At 48.3% G+C, this 22,972-nt stretch overlaps 2 protein-coding genes across 4 annotated transcripts; one reads left to right on the forward strand and one right to left on the reverse strand.

Moving 5' to 3' along the window:
• Positions 1-443: 443 nt before the first annotated feature.
• On the reverse strand, positions 444-5,537 carry LOC131107913 (multiple inositol polyphosphate phosphatase 1-like). Of its 2 annotated transcripts, XM_058058384.1 has the most exons (7): positions 5,329-5,537; positions 3,600-4,335; positions 2,590-2,640; positions 2,285-2,479; positions 2,083-2,180; positions 966-1,096; positions 444-899 (listed from the first exon to the last, which is right to left on the reverse strand). In XM_058058384.1, exons 2-7 carry the CDS (start codon positions 4,204-4,206, stop codon positions 515-517), a joined length of 1,467 nt encoding a protein of 488 aa, XP_057914367.1. In that variant the 5' UTR covers positions 4,207-4,335; positions 5,329-5,537; the 3' UTR covers positions 444-514. The 2 variants fall into 2 exon arrangements, with proteins under 2 accessions (XP_057914367.1, XP_057914368.1); XM_058058385.1 differs by lacking the exon at positions 2,590-2,640 and having other exon boundaries at positions 5,329-5,534.
• A 636-nt stretch (positions 5,538-6,173) lies between these two features.
• On the forward strand, positions 6,174-21,578 carry LOC131107914 (phosphatidylcholine:ceramide cholinephosphotransferase 1-like). Of its 2 annotated transcripts, none has more exons than XM_058058387.1 (6): positions 6,174-6,486; positions 13,538-14,315; positions 15,821-15,938; positions 16,395-16,548; positions 18,989-19,155; positions 19,798-21,578. In XM_058058387.1, the coding sequence occupies exons 2-6, from the start codon at positions 13,702-13,704 to the stop codon at positions 19,972-19,974; spliced, it is 1,230 nt and encodes a 409-aa protein (XP_057914370.1). In that variant the 5' UTR covers positions 6,174-6,486; positions 13,538-13,701; the 3' UTR covers positions 19,975-21,578. The 2 variants fall into 2 exon arrangements, with proteins under 2 accessions (XP_057914370.1, XP_057914369.1); XM_058058386.1 differs by lacking the exon at positions 6,174-6,486 and adding an exon at positions 7,635-7,964.
• Positions 21,579-22,972: the final 1,394 nt, after the last annotated feature.

Consider the following 22,972-nt stretch of genomic DNA (forward strand, 5'->3'; position numbering starts at 1 on the left):
CGTATGTCCATTCATACAATGTAGCGTATGTCCATTCACACAATGTAGCGTATGTCCATTCATACAATGTAGCGTATGTCCATTCACACAATGTAGCGTATGTCCATTCACACAATGTATCGTATGTCCATTCATACAATGTAGCGTATGTCCATTCACACAATGTAGCGTATGTCCATTCACACAATGTATCGTATGTCCATTCATACAATGTAGCGTATGTCCATTCATACAATGTAGCGTATGTCCATTCATACAATGTAGCGTATGTCCATTCATACAATGTAGCGTATGTCATTCATACAAGGTAGCGTATGTCCATTCATACAATGTAGCGTATGTCCATTCATACAATGTAGCGTATGTCCATTCATACAAGGTAGCGTATGTCCATTCATACAAGGTAGCATATAAATGGATGTGATCTGTCAAGTTGTTTTGACACTTTGAAGAGCTAGCGTCAGACAGCTTTATTATGTTTCTATCTATGAAGTCAGTATGTTTCTATGAAGGTCTACATGACACGGGTCCTGTTGAACAGCTCACACTCGGTCTCAAAATCGCATCCTTGGATGAGTTCCTTGTAGTGGTCTTTGACGTCCTGGTAGAGCGGCATGGTACCCGTCTGCTCAGCCAGTCCTGGAAAGGCCACGGGTTTCTCGTTGACCAGCGGCTGCAGCCTCAGGTCGCCGGCGCCGCAGTCGTATAGCGCCAGCAGTAGGTTAGCGGCGTAAGGTAGAACCTCGCTGGTGCGGAAAGCGCGTCCGATTTGGTTGGCGTAGTTTGACGACGTCGGGGCGTGGTGGTCCTGAAAAAAGCCCAGGAGGGTGTAGAGCGGCAGGAGGGTCTCACCGTGGCCCACCTGGATGGTCGCCACTTCACTCACGCGCTGGCCCGACCTGGAAGGTGAAGGAGATGGGAATGACGGTCCACGAATACGTAGAAGGAGTTAATGTTTTACCCACCTGACCTCATCCGCCGTCTTGTCCAGACGACTGAAGACGTCGTGGAAAAGAATACAGCTGGACTTTCTGTTAATATCGTAACCATAGCCTCGCTTCCAGAATTGCCGAAGGTCGTTGGCGTACTCCACCACCTGGTGACCCCAAACCACACGTCAACAAGTCAGTCAGGTCATTGGCGGACGAGGAGGTGAAAGGTCAGGTGAAATGAACAATGGAGCCTCATTGGTCCGTGGCTAAAGAAGCTTGACTAAGATGATCGTCAAATGGACAGCACTATGCACTTGGCTTTTTCTTTGGCTTTTTCTTTGAAGGAACAGCCCTTCTGGGTAGCCAGTGGAGCCGCTTTCTTTTCATTCTTTGAAATCCTGGCAACACCATGCTGTTTATCGCCAAAGATTGTCTATATGACAAGAAGACCATGCTGTTTATCGCCAAAGATTGTCTATATGACAAGAAGACCATGCTGTTTATCGCCAAAGATTGTCTATATGACAAGAAGACCATGCTGTTTATCGCCAAAGATTGTCTATATGACAAGAAGACCATGCTGTTTATCGCCAAAGATTGTCTATATGACAAGAAGACCATGCTGTTTATCGCCAAAGATTGTCTATATGACAAGAAGACCATGCTGTTTATCGCCAAAGATTGTCTATATGACAAGAAGACCATGCTGTTTATCGCCAAAGATTGTCTATATGACAAGAAGACCATGCTGTTTATCGCCAAAGATTGTCTATATGACAAGAAGACCATGCTGTTTATCGCCAAAGATTGTCTATATGACAAGAAGACCATGCTGTTTATCGCCAAAGATTGTCTATATGACAAGAAGACCATGCTGTTTATCGCCAAAGATTGTCTATATGACAAGAAGACCATGCTGTTTATCGCCAAAGATTGTCTATATGACAAGAAGACCATGCTGTTTATCGCCAAAGATTGTCTATATGACAAGAAGACCATGCTGTTTATCGCCAAAGATTGTCTATATGACAAGAAGACCATGCTGTTTATAGCCAAAGATTGTCTAGATGACAGGAAGACCATGCTGTTTAAAGACGTAGATGCTAAAGTGCTCGCCAAAGATTGTCTATCTGACAGGAGCTGCCCATACCTGAGCGTCATGCTGGTCAAAGAGCATACACCAGGGGGAGTTGAGGGTCTTGATGGCTAGCTCGTAGGCGCAGAGGTTCAAGGCAGCGTCGGCCATGTCTGGGGTAAAAGGGGGTGGAGTCACGTTGAGGCGTGACGGGATTGTTTGGAATGAAGAAACACATCCTCTGGGGTTCTCAGGTGTATCACATGATTGCCCTCACCAGACGTGATGTCCTCATAAGAGAGTCCGAGTTGGTCTGCTATCTTCTCCCGGACCTTCCTCATCTCTGGTCCCTCCTTGAACTTGTCCACCTCCGTCAGCGCTGACGGGTTCCTCACCACCTCCTCCACAAACTTGTTGCAGTGCTCAAAATACTTCATGAGCGCGTCGTTGACGTCCAGGCGGAACCTCTGATCTACAAGCGGGGAGACCACACACCTTACTGCAAAAGCCGCAACCTTGGCTTCACTTCTTTTTACGCTGTACAGAATATGTAGCATCAATGGGGTGAGCTTCTTGATCCACCTGCATGACAGTGACGGGGGCTGAAGACAGTGCTTGGAGTGATGAGAAAGTCTGAGAAGATGAAAATATCTGTGAATATCTGCGTGGTACTTTGCGCCCCCCCCCATTCCAAAAACATATTAGCTTGATTGGCCACCTCAAATTGTCCATAGGTATGAATGTGGGTGGGAATGGTTGTTTGTCTATATGTGCCCTGGGATTGGCTGGCCACCAGTCCCGGGTGGACCCGCCCAAAATGGTTTCATTTTTGAAAACCAAATATAGCACTATTGTGATAATACATAATAATAACAATAGATCATAGTTAATATGTCCGTCTATGACTTTGGTATTTGTGACATGTATTTTTTCATAGGCAATTGGCTCTACCTGTCGAACATTTGCAGCATTTCTTGAATTGCTGGCGTTTCAACTGGAGTGTCAATGATTAGAGAAGCCTAGTTTCTTCACTTGGCTGATGGGTTCCAATGTCCGGTCCAACCAAGGAACGTTTGTTGGGACAGACAAATATGAAGGGCTGATACAGTCTCGTATCTAGTATAGTCTAGTATCTAGTATCCAGTAGTATCCAGTATCTAGTATTTAGTATCTGGTATCCAGTAGTATGTAGTATCTAGTATCTAGTATCTAGTATCCAGTAGTATCCAGTATCTAGTATCCAGTAGTATGTAGTATCTAGTATCTAGTATCTAGTATCCAGTAGTATCCAGTATCTAGTATTTAGTATCTGGTATCCAGTAGTATGTAGTATCTAGTATCCAGTAGTATCCAGTATCTAGTATCCAGTAGTATGTAGTATCTAGTATCTAGTATCCAGTAGTATGTAGTATCTAGTATCCAGTAGTATCCAGTCTCTAGTATCCAGTAGTATCTAGTATCCAGTATGAAGTATCTAGTGTCTAGTATAGTCCAGCAGGGTCCTCCACCACTAGCTATAGCAGTGCGCTGGCCAAACATGGCGCTCCGAAGAGCTCTAGTAACGTGTGATTAGATGGATGCTGAAGTCCTACCTTGGACGTTCCACAGCTGGGTGAGGCCCCCCATGAAGGCCAGGGTGCTGTTGATGCACCTGTGCTTGGAGCTGCTTGTAAAGCCAATCAGTCCTCCTCTGAGGTTCTCCTCTGAAAGCAAGGAGGGGAAGAGCTTGGACAGCCTGATGGCCAGATGCTTATGATCGTCCACCCCTTTCTGGGCCAGTTGCCCGTCCATCTCCTCCGTGTACCACATCTGCCAGTGGGTCTGGATCTCCCGCACCCAGCTCTCCTTCCCGTAGGAGGCCCTCTTCACCGCCTGGTACATCTTCCGCATCTCCTTGAAGATGACGCTGGTCGGGTACCTGGTGCCATGTCGTATGATGGCGGTGAGGTGAACCGGACGACATCTCGGAGACGGAGGGCGCAGGACGGAGGTGTTGACGGCAAGGATGTCCTCCAGAAGATGTGGGTTGACTTCCTCGTAGCGACCTTTGGTGCCAAAGTGTTTGGCGATATTGGGTATGCTGGCAGTGGCGGTGACGGCAGAACAGACCAAGTGGACAACGAGGAGCCTCCAAGTGTTGGTCTTCATGATTGCTCCTTCTCCAAGAACCTGCTGTGCGTGTCTTTTTTGGTTTTTCATGTAAGCCCTGAAGGCTTGCACAATAGCCTGGAGTGAACTTTGGACAGTCGCCTTCGATGTGCGCTCATGCTGGTGAGATGACTCACGGTTGCTGTGTTGCAACTTCTACTCTGATGCAGCAGCTTTGCTCTGCAAACACAAGCCATACAAGACTGAGGCTACGTTCACGCCGCAGGTCAATTCCCATGTTTGCTCATGTGACTTTGTCATGTCACTGTCAGCAACACGCCTCCTATTCTTCTATTCTATTCCATCCTGTTCTGTTCTTGATAGAAATTCCATACGGACACGATGCTCCTGCAGGTCATGTAGTATATGTCACTTATACGCAGGGTGGACTTACCCTGAGGCAAACACGGCCCGAGATTTCCAGGAACCCCAAACGTCTCATCATGGCTGGTTATTGGTTGTTCTTCTTCAGTTTAAAGTGCATACTACATTTTATTCTTCAGGCGTGAGCCTCCAACTACACCAAAATGCATCGGCTGTCGCTGGCACATACTGCACATTGATTCCGGAAGATGGACGTGGACAAAAGTGTTGGTGCAGAGTTAGGCCCGTGAAGCAGAAGCTGGGATGGACCTATTTCACAGTCCCAACCACGGCAGCACCGCCACCCCACCGGCAGGGCAGGCAGTAGAGCAGGGTTTCAAACTCCTGCCATGGAGGGCCGAGACACTACAGGTTTTCTTTCCAGGTGATTTTAATGATGAACCCTCCTTTGGTTGGACGGAAGGAGCTCGTCAATGAAATCACCTGCTGGAGAAACTGGTTGGGAAGAAAACCTGCAGTGCTTCGGCCCTCTGTCGACGCATGCGCAGTAGAGGAAGATACAGTGATGCTCCTCGTCACAAAGATGTGACTATGAATGCCGCAAACTATTTCAAATGCTCTTATCAATGTCAGTACAAGCTTGCTAGGTGATAATAATCCACCAGGAGGATTGGAAGGACTTTATCTAGTTCAGGAAATAGGAGCATGTTCTCATAGTCCCATTTGTTAGAAGATGGGAAACATTAATATTCCAAAACATAAAACACAGCTCTGTAACTAGCAACATGTGTAAATACGCCCTTGCGTGTTGCCGTGCGTACCGAGACAAAAAGAAAGCGAGTTACTCACCGATGTAGCCAAAAGCTCTTGTTGTCATTATCAAAATGATTTTTAGAAAGTGTCAGCGTTCCACCATTCCTGCCACCCGCATAGCAAGTTCTCCACAAACTACCAAAGGGCCAAATCAGTCTTCCTGATCTGCTGAGTTATGAAAATTGAAAATGAAAATGAATTAACCACAAGGAAAGCGCACACCGCAACAATCTTTACTTCCGCATACACGCGGCAATGCGTGTGACGTCATGTCTTTTCGCGTGTACGTCACTTCCCGTCGAGAGTCGCATGGTTTTGGTAAAGTGAAGAAAATGATGAATGAATGAATGAAGTTACAAAAGACTCTGCAGTGTGAACGCAGCCTAAACGTAATTAGTGTTAATCAGTGTTCTTCAGCTCCGAACCGTAGTCAGGGCGACCTGACTTCAGCAGAGAAGAAAATGTTACTTGTTGCTTCCAATAAACTTTATTTAACGTGTCAGCACCACAGAAATAGAAAGACGTAGAAAGCTCACACCCGGACACAACACACAGAGCTCGGTGTCGCCGCCGCGCAGTGCTTCAGTGCACACGACGCCATCTTGTGTAGCACAACTTGGCAGCTCGGCGTGCGCATTGTATAGGCGCATATAGGTAGTTTAAAGCCGCACGATAGGACATTTTAATGCCTTATCGCGTCCAGAATTTCAGAAACCACCAGTAAAAACGTTGAAAGTCGCAGACGAACAAGGTGGTGCTACACAAGATGGCGGACTCGCGGCGACAAAAACGTCGGGCTCATGCGTTTTCTACGTAATGTAGTTCAATGGTCAACACACAGCCATTTCCCATCGTCTCCCTTCTCTCGCTCCCGTTCACGCTACGTAGCAGTCCAGGGCAATGGCTGTAACATAAGCTTCATTTTAATGCTGTGGATTCGTTCTAATACCGTTCTGCTATCTTTGCTCAGAGGACTGACTCAACTGGTCCTTGGGTCACGGCTGGAGATAACATCTGGCAATGTTGGTTTGCTTGATGTGACCGGTTCTCCATGTTCCTGTTCCTAGCGCATGCCTGGGACATGTCTGCCTTCTTCAGTACAAGCACATAATGGCCATCCTCGAGTCTGTCTTTATTTACCATCTATTGATGATCGTTTGAAGCTAATTTGGATTCACAGATGCTTCCGATACAGTAAGTACATTGGCGGCTAGCTAGTTAGCTCGCTAGCATGCTAATGGTTAAAGAACATGGTGGTCTCTTGTGACATTAGCAATGTGTTATAAATAATGAATAATAGAGTGTAAAGGTGACTCTAGGGGTGTTATTTCATACATACAGGGCTCTAATAATGTTTTTTGTATTCAGCATTTATTAATATTGACTCCAACTGGGCAGAAATTCACTTCAGTTCAGTTGGTTCTGAAATCAACAAATTCAAAGATGCAGTCATTCTTGTCAGTGAGCACGTCTGTTACTTGCCTTGTGATTGGCTGGCGTCCAGTCTAGGATGTGCCCTGCCTCCCGCCCGAAGTCAGCTGGGATAGGCTCCAGCATACCCCCCATCCGCCCTAGTGAGAATAAGCATAGAAAATGCATGGACGTCTGGTACTTGCCTTATTCGCGACACCTAGTGGCCAGTGTAGTTACAGTTCATCAATTGAACTGCACTTCTATTTCACTTCATTTATCAATCACTTACTTTCAATGAATGAAATAGTGAATGAAATGTATGGCTTTGGAAGCAATGAAAAGTTGAACATTTTTCAGCTTAGCGGGATACTGTCTGTCGCATCTCAACCAACGCAGACAGCCAAACACTGCACCACCACCCAGCCAGGATGCATTCATGAACTGACACAAAGAAAGTGGGATTTTTTTTAACCCATTACAAAGACATTTTCCCCACTGGTCTTATATAATATAATATAAAATTAATTCATTCATTTTCTACCGCTTTTTCCTCACGAGGGTCGCGGGGGTGCTGGAGCCTATCCCAGCTTAATATAAAATTATATATATATATATATTCGAGCACTGCAAAGGGAGCCACAACAAAGAGGCTGAAGAGCCACATGTGGCTCCTGTGCCGCAGGTTGCTGACCACTGGTCTAACTGCAGCGGGAGTAATAGTAATAGTAATAGTAGAGTACAATCATAGAAAATAAAATATTTTACATCTGTTGTTCAGCTGCTGAAAAATGGGAGTAAAACCCAAAAGTGCTGCGTTGGTACTTCTTGCTGAGTATAGGGTGTATTTATTTAGTCAACTCTTCTATAGCTATGAGTGAAATGTTTGCTCCACTTTTTGGCCAATAGATGGCTGCAAAGAAGGCTGCGTTCACTTACATCTCAAGCGATTCGCTTTTTGAAACTGATATTCTAATGTCTTGTCGGGGCTGTCGTGTTCTCGTCAACAACAAACACCATTACATACAATGTTGGGTTGTGCGCTTTATCATCCACCACAAACAGAGTTTGAACGCATAAAAAGGCACAACTATTGCTGTTGTCGCGAGTGGAGACATTTTGTTTGGGGACGTGAAGGCGCCGAGCGTGACGCCACTGAAGGTGTGCTTTTTGTTAAGTGCTTCCTCCGGAGTACAACAGGCGGACTTGTGGCCACATTGCAATCAGTTGCTAGAGGATCGTTTCAGCAGCCATACGGCAAGGTAACGGCATTATCCTCTCATCTACAAGCTCGCAATCCTAAACGGTCTTACTGATGTGTGGTGATCCGAGCCCCCCGATGACTCCATGAATGTTAACTGTTATCCAGCACAAACTATTTGCTCGAAGTGCTTACCGACACACCCGCTTTGACGACATTTGACAACGCCGATTTGAAGCGTGCGGCGTGTTACTCTCCGTTATGTTGTTTAAACGGAACCAAAATGTCGCCGGTTATGTTTGGACCGGGGTTAAGGACATTTGCTAACGGAATCTGGTGTTGACGGCTAGCTTATTTCTTGCGTGCCGCTAACCAGCCAGCTAGCAAAACAGCTACGACGCCTGCTTTTGCTTATCTATTTTAGGTTCTAAGCTCTTAATCCCTCATGTCCCGGTTGAGGGTTGGTCTCCGAGCAGGCTGTGTGTTTTTAGCATGTTTCAAACGACCGATAGCTGCGGCAGCTCATGTTGCCAGTAAATGTCCATGTTTACGTCCCAGTAGGAATAGTATCACCGCATAGTTTGGATGTGTTGATGGTTTGAGTTACTGGCTTCCCCTACCGAGTTGCACCTTTGTTATTTGTGTGTTTGTAGCTTCGGCCCACAAAGTAACTGGCACGCTTCTCCTGTGTGCACAAACGAAGATGGGGAGTGCTCATTTTTCTGCAATAAGGAAGTGAGAAAGCAAATTTTCCCTCAACAGTGAACTGAAGTGGCGTTAAAGGCGTGAATTGTTGCTGAGGGCATTCGCTGCCAAAGCAAAGAATATTTCACTGTCCTCAAGCTGGGAAGACTCCCTTCCCTTCCCTTCCTTTCCTCCAGTGGAAACAATGACTCCTCTGTCGGGATGTCTATGATTCAGCAGTGGGAAAGATGAATGTTGGTCAGTGCCATCACTGGCCTCCATGCTCCATCAGCCTTTGCTGTGGCAGAACTTCCCATTTGGGCTTGTCGACACGCCAGTCATTCACCTTGTCATCATGAAAAAAGGAAAAGGCAGCCTCTTGTGAGGGCAGGTGAATTGCCACAAATGAGGGTTGATTCCTTGGCCATGGGGGGTCCCTCAGCTGCCCTGTGTTGTCCCATGGTGGGGCGGTGCACACGTATGCACACGTATGAGTAGGAAGAATCTGGGATTATGTTTAAATGAAGTGATTTGTAGTTCGTGTGATGAGCGAGTAACAGGAAATGCCACAATGTCGGCTCCAGGAAGTTTGAGGGTGGGGAGGCACAGCAGCTAGAGGAACAACGTCTGGCTAAAGCTGAAACAGTTGGCTTTAAAGGCAAATGGATGAATTTGTAGTTCCTACAGTGATAGCCCCGTGAGTACCAGGAAAGAAGTATGCTTCAGGAAAAATCACTGTTTCTGAGAGTAGTAGTAGTCGTAGTAGTAGTACTCCCCAGCTGGTTTATGTTGTCAAGGAGTTGGGTGGCACAGCAGCTTGAGAAAAATGGAGAAAAACAACTTTTTCAACCGTGCAAAGCTAAGTTCAGTAATGTTTTCAAGGCAAAATGAATGAGTTGTTATTGTTTTTTTGGGGACGAGGAAGCCCCCGCTGTGTTGACTCCAAGGGCCAAGCAGCCCTTTTCCTTTCATTGTCTCCTTCGATGCCTGTTTTACAGCAGTACTAGTACATGAGTACTAATACATGGGCTATTGTTCAAATCAGGATTCAAACGTCTTCTTCATACAAATGCTTATGATAGTGTAGGTGTAGCCAACATGCAGCATTATGAAAACCACTCTGACATAAAGCAAGTAGAGTTGATGTATTACTGTTTATGTGAAACAGCAGTGCTCCTGCTCCTCCTCATGATGATATTTTAGTAGTTTTTGGTTCAGCCATCCATGAGGTAATGGTTGTTATAATGTTTCCAAGGCTATTTTTTTTTTGTAGCAGATGTACATTGTAAGCACTGATTATTTTATATAGAATATATATATATATATATATATATATATTTTTTTTTGGTGTTATGTCATGGTTTCCCTGTGGTACAAAAAACGTCTCCCAACAAACCGTATTGCTTGATTGTTTTAAACCCCAAATGATGTCACTGTGGTAAAAAAGCCACATTTGGAGCCTAGGTGGATAGTTGTAGTTGTCTAGCTAGCTCGCTGCCTCCAGGGAGACAGTGGAGCCGAGGCAGATGTGTAAAAGCAGATGGTAGGAAGGTAGCTGGAATGAGATGGTAAGATGGACATGCTCGTGATGGAACACGCTAGCATGGAAGGCTTAGCCTGGGACTGGATGTCATCCATATCTTCCACACAAGTTGTCATTCTCACACTAATAGGGGACAAAGTGCATCCTTGGCAGTGCAACTTTATTTCAATCAGCCAGCATTGACAAAGCTGTACGGGTGGAGTTTTTAATGCAACTTTATTTCAATCAGCCAGCATTGACAAAGCTGTACAGGTGGAGTTTTTTTCTGGCATATGGAAAGCAGACAACAACAAGCAGGACTGCGCTTCCTGGCCGTGCACATTACATACTACCACAACACGACGGAATTCCTATCCCATCCCAGCGTCAGACGCTAAACACGGAAAGTGGCTTTCTTCTTTATTTGGCCATATTTAGAAGTTTTATTCCCACTCAAGCACGTCCTACTTTCCTGCTGCATTTAGCAATTCCAGGCTAGTATCAGCAGCTGGCGTTGACTGTGTGTACTACAGGAAAGATAGAAATACTTGCAGTAGCGCTGTGGGATTATAAGCAATGCAAGCGTCACTTCTTGCTTTTGTCTGCTGGCTGCGGCTGGGAGATCCTCCTGTTGTGACTTGTTTCTGCCCTCTGCATTCCAACTGTCTGACATTTCGCCCATTGTTTGATTTCAAATGGTCGTACTGGTGCCCCGAGCAGCTGAGTTGGAGCTCATGTCTTTGCATTGGAGAAACGAATGAGTGATGGCTGTCTGCTGGGAGACTGTGGTCCTTTCTTCGTCCAAACATGGAAGTACAAGGCATACTGTGTGTACGATTGTAGTCACTAGGTGGCAGTAATGACATTGAGACATGAGCTTAACACTGCATGCAGTCAGCCATGGCATGTCCCACACCATAGACTGAAATCCTCCCAGCCAGTGTGGAAGTGGTATGTGCGTGCATGCACTGCTACAGTGGGCCAGTATAACAGCATTCAACTTGTTTTGCTGTTCCTCTGAGACCACACGGGCCCCTGGCATCCTGATCGGGGACAGGGAAAGGACCAGGAGGCGTTGTCATGAGCAGATAGCAACTTTCCACCGCTAGCTCTCAGCTGCCATGAGGCCTGACGAAGCCCAGATGTGGCCTGGGCCAGAGGATCAATAGAATGCTTGTACATCGTCCTGTTGCTGCGGTAGTGCGGTTGCTAAGAAGCGTATTTGCTGATTTGCTGGGGATGGCTGTTAGCAAACAGCAGCTCTGCCATTTTATCTTTGGTGTTGTAGATCTACTCACGGTGGAGCAGAAGCAAAACGGCTACTTTTATTAACAAATGCTGTTGCCATGTCTACCAAATATGGCCTCCAACTAACAGACTGACGTGGATCGATGGCATGGATGGATCCTGGAGTGGTCTGCAGTGTCCCATGAGATGTTCCTAATGCTCTGTACTTGGTTTTTATTGCCACATCTTCTCCCCTCACAAAGTCTTCAAAGACAGCTTGGTGTATATTTACAGCAGTTATTTGCGGCCATGCCTCCACTGGGGGACAGAAATATTCATGTGAAATACTAAATGCAAGCATCTTCAGGACTATACAATGGATGGATTGACATTGCTTACAAACAACAAAGCCTCGTTTTGAAGGTGTGGCGGCTTTTATCTTGCCATGGCGGTGCACCACCATCACTATACGTACATGTAGGTAACCCTACAACAAGCTATGGGTTTGCTAATAACGTTAATCTGAGAAGACTGTGGTGTCATTTCCATCCAGGCTTAAAGGGCAAGGAGCCACTGTTGGACCTACTGTTGGTTCAGCTCACAGGGATAATAACCTGGAATGGGATCCCACCCTGGAGGACAACGTGTCCAAAGCAAAGATCCACACCCTGTGGACAATGGGAACATGGCTTTATGTGCAGGATATTGTCTGGGAATGTTTGCCTGCTTCTTATTGTGACATGCTAACCTGGTCCAATTCTTTAGCACGTTCCCTGGTGTCTGATACGGTACTTTGGTCCGGGGTCAGACCCTTGGGTGTAATGGTTTCCCTGGTATCTGATGCGGTACTTTGGTCCGGGGTCAGACCCTTGGGTGTAATGGTTTCCCTGGTATCTGATGCGGTACTTTGGTCCGGGGTCAGACACTTGGGTGTAATGGTTTCCCTGGTATCTGATGCGGTACTTTGGTCCGGGGTCAGACCCTTGGGTGAAAGGGTTTCCCTGGTATCTCATGTGGCACTTTTGTCTGGGGTCAGACCCTTGGGTGAAAGGGTTCCCCTGGTATCTGATGCAGTACATTGGAGTTTGTGGGGCCTCTCGGGGGCCTGATAACTTTTTCCAGCAACCCTGGAAGGACTTATTGGCTTCCATAAAGATGAGCTGCCCATGGCATGTTTATGTTTGTGTCAACTTGACGTATTATCCTCCTGGGTGGGCTCTTTCTCTGCTTGCGTCATGTACACTCACCCCCCCCCCCCCAAATGGTCATAGTGGACAAGACACAGGAGAAATGCTCTTCTTGCTCTGCTTTTGGAAGGTGTCATCAAATCTGTTTCCTTTGTGTCCATGGCAGCCTTTTTATCACATCAAGCTGCTGATAAGACAATGTTCTGCTCCGTTCGCCACGTGGTGGTCTAGCCTTAAACACCAGCCACTTGCCCGTGTTGGACTTTTAAAGCTCCCAGTACTGCAAATGGTATTGCAGTACTTGAAGTAGGAAGATACAGTACCTCCATGTGACACAAGTACTTATTCTTGTCCTGATATTTTCATCCTAGTGTGGCTCACGCTGGGCCGTAGGGAGCTTGCAGCATGGCACACTGGATCCTGGTGGTGGATCACTGGATCACCACCACCATGCTGCTTATGCCGTGACTCTTGTTAACTGTGTGTGTGTGTGTGTGGGGGGGGGGGGGCATGCCCACTGTGGTGTGAGTTAACGCTGTGAATTTGGCAGATGATATGAGAATAGTATTGGCCTATGGCCAGGATAGGTGATGGTAGCATGAAGGGTGTTTTGCTGGAGATTCCTGGTCAATAAAGTTGTGTGCAGATGAAATGTTGGCAGCTGGACGCGTGACGACGGCAACCTTTCTATCAAAGCCCCGGTTTTGAGGTTAGAATGCATTTCCTGTTTCTTGTGTGGTGGCGGTAAGCTGATTGACAGAGCAAAGGTCCTTGGCAGAATGCTGAGTCATTGACTGCTAATCTTGGCTTGTTCTTGAGTGCTCTTTGTTCTTTATCTCCAGCAAGTACGGTTCTCCTCCGTCCCACAGCCAGGCCGTCGTATGTCAGCCATATGTTTATTTGGACAAGTTGTTGAAGTGCAGAGGTCACGTGCTCGCTTGTTGTCTTCATGCATACGTTCCCTCCAGCGCTGCGTCGCCATGACAATCATCCTTTGTGTCTTTGCGTCCACAGGTGTGTGCTGTTTGAGGCGGAGGAACAACCCAAAAAGGACTTCCCGCCGAAGCGGAGGGGTGCGCCCCCTGGGCGCTCGGTGAACACCATGTGCCGACGCCGGTGTGGTCCTAGCACTGCCCGTTAAAAGCCAGCCCAGCCTACCGACTGCCCGTCTCTGCACCATGAAGAAGGTAGCGGCATGGTCGGCCGAGGACGTGGCCGACTGGCTGAGCAAAGAGGGCATGCCGGAGTACATCGACGCCCTCCGACAGACGGATGGCACCGCCTTGCTGCGGCTTACGCGGGCGCACTTCCAGATGCCGCCGCTTCTACTGGTGTCCTCGGACGGCGGGCAGCAGCTGCTGGAGCGGGTGGAGACACTGCGGATCGAGACCCACATAGAGGCCCACAAGAACGGCCACACCAACGGGCACGCCGGCGGGGTGCCCAATGGCACGGGTACGCCCCTGAGGAATGGTGCGGTGCGATCGGCAGACTCCAGGGTGGAGATGGTGCACATTCCCATCCCCCCCATGGAAACCCTGCACTCCTCCTTCCCTCCCGAGTGGGGCAGGACGGGCGTGGCATTCGTCTACGCGGTTCTGTGCTTCATCACCACCACCGTGGTCATATCGGTGGTCCACGAGCGGGTACCGCCCAAAGAGCACACCCCGCCGCTGCCCGATAAGTTCTTTGACTTGTTTGACAGGATAGAGTGGGCCTTCTCCATCTGCGAGATCAACGGCATGCTGCTGGTGGCGCTGTGGCTCATACAGTGGGCTCTTCTCAAGCACAGGTACTCCTCGTCCGTACGCTGGTGGTATTTGTACCCTGGAACCCTGCTTGGCATCATCAATCCCTCCCGCCAGGCCTGAGTCCAACCAAAACCTGCTCTCACGCAGTTCCTTTTTCCATAAAGCAATAAGCCTTTAAATAACTGCAAGTGAATGGGAATGATGAATGGCAGGGATTGTGGTGTGAAAAAGTCTCCTGGTTGGTCACACTGAAATGGTCTAGATCGGGGGTGTTAAACTCCTGCCATGGAGGGCCGAGGCATTCCAGGTTTTCTTTCCAAGCAGTTTCTCCAGCAGGTGATTTCATTGACAGCTCCTTCCCTCCCACCACAGGAGGTTCATCATTCACATCAGCTGCTTTAGTGACCGGCGGTAAGAAAACCTGTAGTGTCTCGGCCCTCCATGGCAGGAGTTTGACACCCTGCTCTAGATCAAACACATTTGTATTATTAAGGGAGAAAAACGGCAAGCTACATGACCCTGTGTGAAAAGGGAGATGAATTGAGATCTCGGTGTGGAAGAGGTTCTAAAGCGCTTTCTAAAGCTTTGGGACTCTAGCAAACCACATCGAAAGCCATTATTCACAAATGCTGAAAACATGCAACAGTGGTGAACCTTCCCAGCAGCAAAATGACCCCCAGAGGTCACAGAAGACCCCACAACAGCATCCACAGAAGTGCAGCCCTCACTTGCCTCAGGCGCCACTTGGCCTCTGGAGCGGGACAATGATCCAAAACACAGGACCACACAGGTCCACCAAAGCAAAGCCAGACTTCAGAGTGAGATGCTGTGGGCTGACCTTCTGAAGGCTTGACGCTGGAAAAGCTGGATGACAATTGCAGGGTTGATTGCAGTTGTTGCTGCTGCTAAGGGAGGCCCCACCACTCTTTGCTTCAGGGGCGGTCCCTCTTTCACACGGGGCCGTGGACCTCATCAAGCTTTTCATTAGCTAAGCGCATCAAGTGTTGAGCTGTGTTGTATATTTCCGAGCCTTGACCCAGCTTGGCTCTGAAACGACCACCTCTCCTTCAGCCTTAACGAGGGAGGTGTTGCACCCTTGTCTGGCTCCGTCATTATCTCCATCATTGTCTGGCGGCACCAAGTAATGGCAACAAAAGCTGTTGCTGTAAAATGGTGCCCATGGCCCACAATGCATTGCACATGCAAGTATTGCAAGATTTCGCCTTGGGCACGTGATCCAACATGGTAGCATAAAGAAACGGTGCATGCTAACCAAGTGGATGAACACAAACCAAGTCAAAAGATTTGATGTTAACCAAAAAGGTGCTAACTGGAGCAGGTGTTAACTGAGGTACCACTAGTATTAGCCAGCTCATAGGATGCTAACAAGGTTTTGTGGACATGGCGTGCACCATATTGTTCTTCACGTGAATTGAAACATAACATTTCATAGAAACATTAACAGAGGGGCCACTTCCACCTTTGATGGCACATGGTATTGGAGGATACATTGTGGTTGTCTCCATGACTGTTTTGCTGTGTGCAGGTCAATCATAGGCAGACGCTTCTTCTTCATTGTGGGTACGCTGTATTTGTATCGCTGTGTTACAATGTACATCACCACTCTGCCTGTTCCTGGGATGCACTTCAGATGCTCTCCAAAGGTACCGTACCCGCTACACCTCAACCACACTACTACTCTCCAGGGGCCACGCTTTAACACTGCTAAGGGCCGGGGCGGCACACATTGGGGTGCCTTGTGTGTTGCATCCTTTCACCAGTCACTGCAACTGCTTAGTCATCCTTTTCAACCTGCCAAAAACACTCCGGGTTCCCGGGTGTCTAATTGTGTCAAGAGAAGCAAATGACTCTGCTGGGTGAAGACATCTTCCTTAACCAGGAGCAGGAGCATTGAGACATGTTGGATCTACCGTGAAGATGCTGGTCAAAGATCCTCCATACGACAGAGCACTGTGCTGCTGTGTTGATGCATGTTTTGAGACGAGTCTGGTGATGGGTTGTGGTTTAGGGCTGCTGGGCTGCTGCCAGGTGAACTGCAGCCATCTTTGCTACTCTTTCATACCAGAAGCTGCCATAATTCCATGTTGTGTTGCTTTCAGCTTTTGGGCGACTGGGAGGCGCATATGAGAAGAGTGATGAAGATGATCGCCGGCGGGGGCCTGTCCATCACGGGCTCTCACACCATGTGTGGAGATTACCTGTACAGCGGCCATACTGTCATGCTGACGCTAACATACCTCTTCATCAAGGAGTGTGAGTTGCACCTTTTTGTCGTACTGTGGATACTGCTGTGTGTGTGTGTGTGTGTGTGTGTGTGTGTGTGTGTGTGTGTGTGTGTGTGTTGTAGGGGAGCAACCATACGTGGATCCGTATGGAGGTGGTGCTACAGGGGTCAGGGTCGGGTACGCGTGTGCATGGAACAATATGTCACCTCTGGTAGCCGCCATGGTGTGGCCAGGTCACGGGGTCATACCTCCTCCCATGCTGCTCCTCATTGGTGTACATTGGTGTACATTGGTGTACATTGGTGTACATTGCTGTACATTGCTGTACATTGGTGTACATTGCTGTACATTGCTGTACATTGGTGTACATTGGTGTACATTGGTGTACATTGGTGTACATTGGTGTACATTGGTGTACATTGCTGTACATTGGTGTACATTGGTGTACATTGGAAGCATTCCTGTTAGTCAGCAGTCAGCGTGGGTCAAGCAGTTGTCCTGTCCGATGCTGCCATTCCAAGCGTATCAAGCTAGCTGCTCGTTTAGCGGCGCTGCAAACAGGGTGGGCGTATTGAAAAGGCTCCATCATAGAAGTTGATATCACATGGTGGTGAAAGACATCAGGGTGAAAATAGATGCCTTCCTGTTTGATGCTTCTGTGACCTCCATGATGTCCGCCAGGTGGCAGTGTGGTCCTGAACTGGCTGTGTTGACTTGAAGGAACCGGTTGCGTAACAAGACCCAATTGACTCAGATAGCTACATATGTTTATTGTAATTCTATGTAATTGGTGACTTCAAGTGCCCTTAGAAACTGAAAGGTGCGTTTATGAAGAGGATCGTATTGATACAGTCTACATTATCAATTCTTTCATATGAATAAAATCCTATTTCTTTCTTTCTTAGTAATATGTACTCCGCTGCTAAGAATGCACCACATGGATGTCCATCACCTGCAGTCCTTTTCATGTTCTGGTTATTACATGCTGCTGCTTTTGTGGTGCTCGGTAGAGCTTAACCGATATATCGATTCATCGGCCCGATTAGCACATATCACTGATGAAAAGAAAAAGCTGAAACAAACAAACCAATATCCGTGAAAATGGAGTCAATATGTTAACTTTTGTTTGCTGTGCTGAGAGTCTCTTGCTCTTTTTTTCTCTGAGCTGCTTGTGTGGGTACCTGTGGGTACCTGTGGGTTTTAAGGTGAACATGCAAGTGTTAACTACTATGGCAATTTCAATCCAATTGAAGTTTAAAAAAAAAAAAAGCCAAGGTCATCCCAACCATGGATTGTGTGTATTGTGGCACCCCTTTGTGTGTGTGTGTGTGTGTGTGTGTGTGTGTGTGTGATGAAATGGAGAAGCGCTGCAAAGCAAACAGGTTCTCCCACCTGCTTTAATGTGATGTAGCTTTGTGTTCCAAAGCCAGCATGTTTGTCAAGGTCAACAGCTAGCATGGTTATTTTGTCCTGCCTTCCTTGAATTGCCCCCGTTGGGCCTGCTGAGGCGACGGCGGCCTCTAGCGGCGTGATGGAGAACAGCACAGGAAGGACAGGAAGTATGACATCCCATCAGCAGTGTAGTCCATCGACAGCGACTGCCCCCACTTTGGTGGTTGGTTGCTGCTGTTTAAGAAGGTCGTTGGGGTTGGCGGATGAGGTCACCTACGTAGAGCAGTCTGCTTCTAAAACAAGATGGTCAAAGGACAAAGGCATTTGCATGACAGAAAAGTCAGACCTTCTAGTCGCCCTGCTAGTTCCTCTCCATGGGTGGCACAGCGGGGGGCCGCCTGTCCGTTGTTGTATTTTGTGTTCCATCGTCTGTACGTGCACGCTGTGGATACTAACTCTCTTCTGTTCCGCTCTCCCTGCCCTCCTCTTCCTCCACGGGGCCCCCTCCACTTCATTCGTCTCCAAACTGCAGCAGTTTGTTTTGCTGCAGTCCTCTGGAGGCAACGTGCACATGTGCAGTATGGAATAGTCCATGGGGGGGGGGGTATGATGGATGATGCATTCATTCATTCATGTTCTAGCGCTTATCCTCACAAGGGTCATGGGAGTGCTGGAGCCTACCCCAGCTGTCTTGGGGAGAGGCGGGGTCCACCCTGGACTGGTGGCCAGCCAATCCCAGGGCACATATAGACAAACAACCATTCACACTCACATTCATACCTATGGACAATTGGGAGTGGCCAATGAAGCTAGCATGTTTTTGGAATGGGGGTTGGGGGGCAGAGTCCCTGGAGAAAAGCCACGCATGCACGGGGAGAACATGCAAACTCCACACAGAGATGGCCGAGGGTGGAATTGAACGGGGGTCTCCAAGCTGTGAGGCCTGCGTGCTAACCACTAGGACGTAATATGGACGTTTAAGTCCAAGACAAAGATCAGTCATCAGTTTTTATTTGGCTGCGTTTGCCCAAGGGTAAGTCTGCCCTCGTTGACCTCTTCTGTTGTTGTTCTTCCAGATTCCCCCCGACGCTTCTGGTGGTATCACTGGATCTGCTGGACCCTGAGCGCCGTGGGAGTCTTCTGCATCCTTCTGGCCCATGACCACTACACAGTGGACGTGGTGGTGGCCTACTTCATCACCACGCGCCTCTTCTGGTGGTACCACACCATGGCCAACCAGCAGGTGGGTACAAGGAACTGCAGGAGCGTGCGCCCCTAAAGGGTTGATCCAACGACGTGAATATGCTGAAAAATCCTCCACTCCATTTCGGGTTTTTAGGAATAATAGCTGGAAGTCATGCATGTGAAGCATGGGCTCCACCTAACGTCTTTTTGCTTGATTTGGCTTCTCCATGCCACCGTACAAGCAGAGAAGATGGCGGAAGGCTTGCCGTTCAATCCTCACTCCCACCCCCCTGCTGTGCTGCCCACGCTGGGCTGGATGGCAACCAATGTTTGCGTCCGCTCAGAGAGGCCGCAGGCTCAAATTGGCAGCCTCGTTTCCATCCATCTACCCCACGGCAGCTGTGGCTACAGATGTAGCTCACCACCACCGTGTTTAAATCCCTCCACTGATGTTACTCATGTTATTAATGTTGTCATGAGTTTGCCTTTATTGGGTGATGCATGTCAGGTGATGAAATGATAGCTCCCAGAAGGTGTTTGTTTCCAACCGTGGAACCTTGTTGTTGCCACCGCTGGTGCTGATGCTGATGCTGGTGCTGGTGCTGGTGCTGATGCTGGTGCTGGTGCTGATGCTGATGCTGATGCTGGTGCTGGTGCTGGTGCTGGTGCTGATGCTGATGCTGTGCTACCTGATTGCCAGGCGCTGAAAGAGACGTCGCAGAGTCACCCCTTCTCGCGGGTGTGGTGGTACCGGCCGTTCCAGTACTTGGAAGAGAACGTCAGCGGCACGGTGCCTCGCACCTACCAGCTCCCGCTGTGGCTGCGGGCCGCGGCGTGGACCCGGGGCGTGGCCTACAGCAGGCTGGAGGTCCAGTGACGCGGGCGGGACCGTGGACTCCACAAGCGGAGGACGTGTTTGATGTAGCGCTGAAAAGTGGGCGGCCCCTCCCCAAAAAGGGGGAACTTTTTGTGTTTGTGTCCGTCCTCTTCCTCTGCAGGTGGGAGCTGATCTCCCCATCGTTTCCTACCACTTCCTGAACGCCAAGCATTTCTAAAAGCCTGTTTTTCCTCTTGGCACAAAGCGCTCATGCCCCCCCACCCCCTCCAGTGCGGAGTCCAGAATGCCAAATGTATTTCTTAAAAGCTATTTGTTTTGTAAAGTTGCTAAAAACAAACTAGTCAAAGGTGCAAAATCCTATTTTTTCTAAGCATGTTTATTTTTCAAGGAGAACAAGAAATGATTCTTTTTAGATTTCTACCTTTTTAAGACCGAAGAAGTAAGGATCTCATCCAAGGAAATCTTAGTGCCTTTCTAGCTCGATTGTACAAACCAGTCACTTACCAGTCAATGCTGGGGGCGCGGCCACAGCCCCTCCCTCGCTGGGGGCGCGGCCACAGCCCCTCCCTCGCTGGGGGCGCGGCCACAGCCCCTCCCTCGCTGGGGGCGCGGCCACAGCCCCTCCCTCGCTGGGGGCGCGGCCACAGCCCCTCCCTCGCTGGGGGCGCGGCCACAGCCCCTCCCTCGCTGGGGGGCGTGGCCACAGCCCCTGTTGTCCCTTGAATGTAAAAAGTGGAAAATGCCAGCCTTTTCCAGGATTGGTCTTCCCTACTCTGTATTTATTCTCCGGCTTCGCGGCCTCCCAGGAGTTCTTGTAGGACTGAATTCTCTCTTTGAAACGTCCGTCACATTTCATTCATCCAGACGCCAGCGTTCATCACTTCCTGCTTCTTGGAGTGACAATAGTCTGGAGTTTGAGGCAAAGAAATGATTGTGAATGTTCTTATCATGTCCATGTATTTCTTTAAGTCCATCACCAGCCCCTTTCACACGGAACACGGAATGGACCAGGCAATGTTCCACCTTCAGACTGAGTCAGATTGAGTCATGGCCCCTTTCACACTGCCGTCTGTCCTTCCTGTTCCCTCTGTTTGAACGGCGCTAACAAGGAAGGGCGCTTGGAATTCTATTAGCAAAAAGCGGCAGCAGAGGCAGGATGGTGAAATCCCACACTCGCTCCTCCTGCCCCGCTGGGTCCTGCCGTACGGGGTGTCTGTGTGAAATGGGCGGTTTGGATATGGTCCATGGTGTTCATGTTACTGACTGGACTGCGATCACCAGCAGAGACTGACAATTGGAAGGCCTTCTCACAGTTGCGTGAGAGACGGAAGGTACGGTCCCCGACGGTCGCCAATGGTCCCAGAGGGTCTCGGACGGGGATGGACGGTTGCAAAGGGGGCAGGCTAGGGAATCGTGTTTTAAAGACGTGTGGAGCGATGCTGTCCAATCATTTCTAATTGTCCAAATTGGATGGGGGTGGGATGAAGACAGGGAAGGTGTTGGCCAATCATGTGTATGTTTGGTCTTCATGAGCGTAGGTCACCATCCATATGTCCTGGGGACGTCCTGTGCATATAGCAGATGTTTTGTACGCTAAAGGAATCTCAATGGGACGCTGTTCAATTAAAGATTTTACTATATTATACTTTTACTGGGGAACTTCTTTCTTTTCGAACGTAAAGGATGACGTCATGGCAGTTCCACACGCAACCAGCAGATGGAGACAGGAGGCGAGTGAAGACCAGGTAAACACGACTAGCTAAACACAGCTAGCTAGGTAGCTAGTGTGGTGGATGGTCGATAGAAAATACCACATCAATGAATGCCTTGCTGATATTGATGTAAGATATTGATATAAGATATAGAAAGTATGCATGGTGGCTTAGCAGCATGATATGGATGCCGCTTTAGCACTTTTACCTGGTAGCAGTACTTCTCATGCTAGTCTGCTCTCAGTTCCAGATGAAAGTCCAGGGAGGACCAGCAGGTCCTCATTTACAGTATCATTTACGTATTACATATTTACATATTTCTCATTTACAGTATCCTTCGTCTCACACCCTTTTCAAGCTGCAACCTTTTTAAATCATATCCAAACTAAACATGTTGGTAAAACTCTAAACCTAAAAGATTGATCAAGAAATGTGCTCATGGTAGCCCCACATACCCCCCCCCCCCCCCCCCCCCCGGGCACCCTGAAAACAATGTGCAAGCTAACATGAGGACGGTGGTGTGAGGAGTGCTAAGCTAACATGAGGAGTGCTAAGCTAGCATGAGAATGAGCGTATGAGTGCTAAGCTCACATGAGGATGAGCGTATGAGGAGTGCTAAGCTAACATGAGGATGAGTGTATGAGGAGTGCTAAGCTAACATGAGGATGATGGCATGAGGAGTGCTAAGCTAACATGAGGATGAGTGTATGAGGAGTGCTAAGCTAACATGAGGATAAGCGTATGAGAAGTGCTAAGCTAACATGAGGATGATGGCATGAGGAGTGCTAAGCTAACATGAGGATGAGCGCATGAGGAGCGCTAAGCTAACATGAGGATGAGCGTATGAGTGCTAAGCTAACATGAGAATGAGCGTATGAGTGCTAAGCTAACATGAGGATGAGCCTATGAGGAGTGCTAAGCTAACATGAGAATGAGCATATGAGGAGTGCTCAGCTAACATGAGGATGAGTGTATGAGGAGTGCTAAGCTAACATGAGGATGAGTGTATGAGGAGTGCTAAGCTAACATGAGGATGATGGCATGAGGAGTGCTAAGCTAACATGAGGATGAGTGTATGAGGAGTGCTAAGCTAACATGAGGATAAGCGTATGAGAAGTGCTAAGCTAACATGAGGATGATGGCATGAGGAGTGCTAAGCTAACATGAGGATGAGCGCATGAGGAGCGCTAAGCTAACATGAGGATGAGCGTATGAGTGCTAAGCTAACATGAGAATGAGCGTATGAGTGCTAAGCTAACATGAGGATGAGCCTATGAGGAGTGCTAAGCTAACATGAGAATGAGCATATGAGGAGTGCTCAGCTA

Source organism: Doryrhamphus excisus, chromosome 20 (assembly GCF_030265055.1).
Source record: "Doryrhamphus excisus isolate RoL2022-K1 chromosome 20, RoL_Dexc_1.0, whole genome shotgun sequence".
Taxonomy (NCBI): Eukaryota; Metazoa; Chordata; class Actinopteri; order Syngnathiformes; family Syngnathidae; genus Doryrhamphus; species Doryrhamphus excisus.